This window comes from Nuphar pumila, chromosome 3, assembly GCF_984573655.1.
Source record: "Nuphar pumila chromosome 3, dmNupPumi1.hap1.1, whole genome shotgun sequence".
NCBI lineage: Eukaryota > Viridiplantae > Streptophyta > Magnoliopsida > Nymphaeales > Nymphaeaceae > Nuphar > Nuphar pumila.
In genome coordinates this window covers 118552238-118558991 of record NC_143251.1, presented here as the reverse complement: position 1 = coordinate 118558991, position 6754 = coordinate 118552238, and the positions used below count along the sequence as shown (strand labels likewise).

The 6754-nt window shown below is 40.2% G+C and overlaps 1 protein-coding gene across 4 annotated transcripts in view; it reads left to right on the top strand.

The window, feature by feature from the left end:
• Positions 1 to 2624: 2624 nt before the first annotated feature.
• Positions 2625 to 6754, top strand: part of LOC149843450 (protein REDUCED CHLOROPLAST COVERAGE 1-like) — a 40093-nt gene continuing 35963 nt past the window's right edge. For all 4 annotated transcript variants that reach the window (XM_089999810.1, XM_089999809.1, XM_089999808.1 and 1 more), the window contains exons 1-2: positions 2625 to 2947; positions 5540 to 5632. In XM_089999810.1, the coding sequence (XP_089855936.1) occupies positions 5572 to 5632 (61 nt within the window). In that variant the 5' untranslated portion in view covers positions 2625 to 2947; positions 5540 to 5571. The remainder of the gene's footprint in view (positions 2948 to 5539; positions 5633 to 6754) is intronic.

The window sequence follows — 6754 nt, the reverse complement described above, 5'->3', positions numbered from 1 at the left end:
ATCATCCAAGTATTTCGTTGGCCTCCATTTCAATTTTAGCCAAAAATATTAGTCGAAATATTGCATGAGTCCGAAGAAAGATGGACACACGATCTCCATGCCCTGTCTGGTTTTCAGCAAAGGGAGAGGACCAAACTTGAATAATTAAGATGACCCAAGTATCCATCAGGCACCAACTCCCCTCATTTTCAAAGACAAATAATACCATGCATCTAATTTGTTTGCTATCAATAGAATATGTTTATTCCAAAACACAACCTCATCCTTGAATTTAATTAACACATCCAATGGTCTTCTGGATCTGAAATTTTACCATGTATTTCCGAGTCAGATCCAGATCTAGAACCAGACCCATTCATTGAAAATCAGATCTAGTGTATGGTCAAACATGATCCAGTCTAGATGATCCCCCACAGTTTGCAACCCTACATGCATGGATTGTCAATTCCAATGGTTATATTGCAAACCAAAGAATTTGTGTGGTTCGTTCTTGGTGTATAGAACTGTTCATTAGCATCACCAGTAAATTTCATCAAAGTGAAATATATGGGCCTTTACTTATATGACTTGGCTAGACCTCAATGTCCTTTTCTCTCTTTCTGATTCAATCGCAATTGCCATACCTTATGGACCTAGGCTTGCTGTACTGAGTCTTGTGAAAGATACCGATTTAGCATCAGAGCATGGTGACTGAACCCTATTGAAATAGTAGGTTCTAGGTAGGGATGCAAATGGGTCAGATCCGGGATGGAGGTTTTATAATTTTTTGATGTTCTAGGTCTAAACAGATCCAACTTCACTATGTGTTTAGCTGTTCCGGATCTGAACCGTTTGCATCTCCATTTCTAGGCTGACTAAGTTGGGATATAAAGAGAAAATCACCATTTAGGCTCCATTTGGGAGCTTTAAACAATACCCACTGCTGTTTGGGAGCAGTGCTTTGTGGTTTCAACACCCTATACTGTTTGAGAGTAGTAGTGTTGCTAAAAGACTAAAATGCTGAGGTAATAAACTTATTAGACCCAACACCATATTTTAACATAATTTCATGTTTTTTGATTGTTTAGGAAAGGTGGTGTTGACAAAACATTGCATTAGGAGGAGTTGGCAACATAGGGATGGCAGTGGACCCAGGCAGGAGAGGGGGACAAGGTTTCCAGTACCCCTGCCATGTCTCAAAATCTTACCCTTCATCCCCACACAGGTTTTGATTTTAACCTCCATCCCAATTTCATATTCCTCCATTTTCGGTCCAAACGGGGCAAGGCGGGGCGGAGCTCCATTTTCCCTCGGTCCATTGCCATCTCTAAAGAAAGATCGGGGATAGGGCGGGGCGGGGCGGGGCAAGGCAGGAATCGAGGACAGGGATGGGGTAAGGCGGGGGAAAGCATAAGTTCATCCCCTCCTTCATCCCCATTTCATGTCTTCCATCCCCGGTCTAAACGGGCCAAGGTAGGGCGGAGGCCCGTTTCCGCCCGGTCCACTGCCATCCCTATGGCAGCACCAAGAACGCATTTGGACACTTACAAGAGTGTTTTTGGCAACTCCATTTTCAATGGTACATGTTGACAACAAGTAGAAATAGTGTTATCATCCTAATGCAAGACTCCCAATCAGAGCTATGATAGGATGTTTTGGGCAACTCCATTCACAACAATACATTTTTTTTTAACTTGAAAATCATATTTTGACATCACATTTTGGCAAAATTGTGTTTGGGCAACACAAGAAAACGGTGTATAAGAACCTCTAGACCATCATGAAATCTTCTTTACTCATTTTAAGCTCTCTCTCTCTCTCTCCAGTAGAATGACATCGGGTTGAGCATCCAAACCATCAAGATTCACTTGTACTACCTGGATAACAGTAGGGATGCAAAACGATTTGGATCCGGAACCACTAAATATATAAGAAGTTGGATCCATATCAGATCCGGAACAGCTAAAAATTGCAAAACCTCTATCCTGGATACGACCATTTGCATCCCTAGATAACATAACATGTAGTGATATTTGTGCTTGTTTTTTTTTACCTAAATTATATATGAAATGACCCAAAGGTCAAGTGTATTTAGGTAACCAACAAAAACCATAGCTCAATTAAGTCCATACCCGGAAACGAGTCTAGGTCAATCCGAATAATATTCGGGTCAGAAATTTCATGCCCACCTGATCCTACGGCTAGGATTGAAGATCGAGTAAGATGGTTGGTCATGCTAAAATGACGATGCGTTATATTGGATCAAGAAAGTGAGTAGGGAAAACAAAAATGAGATGGGAGGCAGAAGGAAAGGCATATTAATTGCTATTTTAAAGGTTAAAATCGACTTTTTGGTTAGCTATAAGGGTAAAATCAAGATTTTGAATAAAAAGCGTAACCTTATTTTGGTTAACCTTAAAGAGATGCATTTGAAGTCATTTTTTCGGGTATGAATGTGAATATAAAGAACAATATTATGAATTGTAAAAAAAAAAAAAACTTCTTAAGTATCACATAAATACAAAATAAATATCATAAAATAATCTTTTAAGAAATAAAAAAAAAAGAATTAAAGGAAAATCCTGCTACCCTAAAGCCAGAGGACGCACTCCCTCCCTAACTCTTAAATCTCCGCCCCTCCTACCTTATCAGTCTCTCTCTCTTATCTCTTTTTCCGCCTCTACACCCACGTCCTATATCACTCTCTCTCACTCTTAATACTTTCATTCCTTCTCTCCTCCCCATCACCTCCGCCACCACCACCACCACTCCTTATCCGTGCAAGAGTTTCCACGGTAAATCGAAGCCCTTCCCCTTTCTTCATGACCACCACCATCTAGAATTTTCTAGAAGCTTCAGGAAGGAAGGATTTGGAAAATGAAGTTTTAATGGCGGTCGGGCCCCCCTTCGTTTCAGAATAAAATCCTTCGTTTTCCAGAGACTACCAACCATTCCTCTCATCCTTCTGGTATGCTCCCTCTAAACCTTTATTTGAGAAAAAGCAATTGTATTTGCAATATTAATTTCCGTGTTTTCACAAGAATTTGTAATTTTTCTTTTTGTGAAATTGCTTATGGTTTCTTCATTCATCTGTCTTTTGGTAGGTTACCAATCCTTTTCTTTTTGCTTTGTTTTCTTTTATTAATTTGCATGTTTTTTTGGAATTTTATTTTTTTGACCAGAAAGATTTATCGTTCTACACTTTCTTATTTTTTTACATAATTTATAAAATATATAAAACAAATATAATTTGCTGAAGCACGAACTCTCCGGAGAGGATAGCATGACACGGGGAATTGCATAAACACCCTACTAGATTTTGATATTACAGATATACCCCTACTTGGGTGTGATTTTATCTTTTGTGCCACACACAGAAACTACCCCTCACAATTTCAGTACCTCATTTTATTTTATTTTTATTGACAAACTAATGTTCTTATTGACGTATATTGCTTCTTTTCCGGAACACTGAAAGGGAACGCTTTTCCTGAAAATGAAAAGATTTAACGGTGAAAATAATTAATTATTTATTTCTTTCAAATCATTTCTAGTGTGTGAGAGGCTCCTTGTGAGGTCAATTTAAAGTGGTCGATGTATTCATGAAAGTAACGATATTTTCTTTTTTAAAGGCAAGCTGGGGTTAAGTAAACCCCCACGAGTTATTATTCAACGTACCACTGGGTTTTGAACCTGCAACGTCCCATCACAAGGGGACGTGCACTAACAGCTCTAACCAACCAGGCGGAGCCCCGTTGAGTTTGCTATCAGGTCAAACTTTCCACAAGTCTGAGTCCGTGTCTGGTTTCAATGTTAGTATTTAGGACTTTACTATTTAGGACACCCTCCATGTGTCTCAAATGAGCTCATCGTTTAGACCATCCATCTTGACAATCCGACGGTCCAGAAGCACTGTAGGGTCTACAATACATGGTCTGGAGTGCCCCCACACTAAGATGGGGAAAGATAAATTAGTGCCATCCGATTTCCATCTTGGGAGAATCTGCATCGCTCATTTTTGGTAAATATCTGAGATGCTGCCCTTACGAGCATTGAAGAATCCGAAGCCATGATTTACTATAAAATGATATATCAAGATTTTTGGGGACATTTTCTTTTGTGAAAATTTTTGAATGGTTCATTAAACCAAGAGAAATAAATGGTCTTTATCGCTATAATCTTTAAATCCCACGGTCCAGATTAGAGGCTCATGCAAACTTGAGCATCATGCACCTCCGCGTGGTTGGTAGGAGCTATGAGTGAACGTCTCCTTGTGGTGGTATGTTGCAGGTTCAAAACCCAGTGGTACTTTGAATAATAACTGGTGGGGTCTGCCTTACCCCAGCTTGCCTTTTAAAAAAAGAAAAACTCGAGCACCATGCTGCCTTCCTTATTTTAAATAAATTGTTAACGTTAATTCCTTTGCTTAATTTTAGCAGCCCTGCTATATATCGTTAAACTGGTCATCCTGGAACTAGGCAGTAGTGGCTCAACAGTGACACGGACTGCAACACATCTTTAAAAGCAGGTTTGGCTCATCCGCAGAGCCTCACAGATAAAGAGCCCGTTTTGTTGTCTTCCTGTCATTGGTGGGAAAGTTCAAAAAAAAAAAGTGCTGCACTTAGTAGGCCTGGTAAATGAACCAATTTACTGGTGTCTTGGCTCGGTTTGGCTCAGTGTGTGAGCTCGTTCAGGTTACAAAAAAAAATGGCTCTTGTTATGTTAAAACGAGCCGCGCTTGAGCAGGGGTTGCTTGGTTTTGGCTTTTTTTTCTAAGCTATGATATATAGGTTTGTAAAGATGTATATCTTATCATCGACACAAAAAATGAACTAGCCTGAGCTTGGCTTGCATTCACAACGAGTCCGCTTGGGCTTAGTTTTGAGATTTTCATGAGGTGAACTACACAGGTTCATACTTGAAGCTTGTATTGGGCAAAACAGCCGAGCTTATATGAAGGCAATTAAGCTCAGTTTGTTCAGGAAGTTTTTTGATATTTACACGGAGAAACCGCTTTCAGGATCGGAGACCTAGCGCCGTGCTCGCGATCACTGTCGTGACAGCGTAAAACTCTGTGAGCTTACCACTTGTCCCGGGGAGTCACCAGTTTGTTCAGGAAGTGTGCTAGTCTTATACGTACCACCTTGTCAATGCCATGTGTTGTATGAAATCCAAATCTTAGTTACTTCTTTTTGGGATTATTGGTGTCGTTTTTGCTCCATTTCCTTTCGATGCCTGAAAAAGATCCCGCCTTGCCCACCGAGTTCATTTGTGCAAAACCACAGGTCAGCTTGCCCACCAGGGAGTACACCTAGTTTCATAAGTACCACATTTATTTTTTGACAGTGATGTGATGATACTCGTTAATATATAATGTCTTTTAAGTTTTGACTATGATGTTGTTGATACATGTGCTTGATCTTAATTAGTTGATGATACACATATATACAATTTGTGTTCGTTAAAGTTGCATGAACAATTTGTATTTGTTAAAGTGTTTATGAATTACAGTGAGTTGTTGATGTTCTCGTAATGAAGAGTGTTATCATATCCTTTTCAGGATTCAACTTTGGAGTTAATTTTTTCTTCAACATGGCACCAAAAGGAGGTCGTGGCAAGCCAAAGGGTGAGAAGAAGAAGAAAGAAGAAAGGAGTAAGGACCACATGCACATAAACACACATGAACTTGACTATACAAAAATTTGTGGAAGTGCACTTCCCATAATTTGGAACTGTGAATGTGATCGCTTCCCCTATTATCAGTGAAACGCCACATTTCTCGATTCCGAAGTGTGTTTCCTCGGAAGTCCACTTCCAGTAACTATGGCTTGGCCGCGTGTGAATGAGGGCAGATCAGGTGCAATCACATTGCACACTTTGAGTGTGCCACTGCACTTGACTGCATGCCCTCCATCTCTAAGGTACTGCCTCTCAGTTGTAGGGCCTAACAGAAGATGGAAGGTAGATACGGTGCAGTGGCACCCTAAAGTGTGCAATGTGATTGCATCTGATCCGCCTTCCATGTGAACGTATAAGCCAAGAACCACGCTTGATTAACACAATCTATATTTACTAAACGTGGTTTGCAATGGACCTGCTAAAGTTTCTTTTTAACTTTTGAATGTTAGCTTTTTGCATGGTAGGCTGACCCTAAACATAAAAGGTGTGCCTTAGGGTTGTTAAATATCACGTGAAGTGTTATTAACTCGATGTTTCAGATAGAAGAAGAAATGCATTGAAGTTTATCACATGCAGTGTTATGCCCAAAGGCCCCAAACATTCCTTTATGTTGCATGCCAAGGATTTGGGTATTTCAGTCGTGATTGAATTAAACCTCTCTCTCTCTCTCTCTCTCTCTCTCTCTCTGATGCAAGAGTGAAACAGAAGACCCGGGTCCATACGAATCTATTTGGACCCAGGTCTTCTGCTCCACTCCTGCATCTCTCTCTCTCTCTCTCTCTCTCTCTCTCTCTCTCTCTCTCTCTCATGTAAACACTTGTGCACACATGGATGCACGCTTGCATGCACATGCGCACTTGTGCTTGCGCACACACACATATTGTGGTTCTGAACCATGCATATATTTGAATCATGTTATGTTCGACCTTTGGATGTAAGCTTATACCCTATCAAGTTAAAGGTTGACAAAGGGCTGGATAGCCAATTTGCCCAGTTGTAAATTTGAAATCTAGATCAGGCATATGGGAATTGGATCGAGTTCTCAACTAAGCTGACCCAAAAAGATTGATTGTACTATCAATCTAGTTTTTTTGGA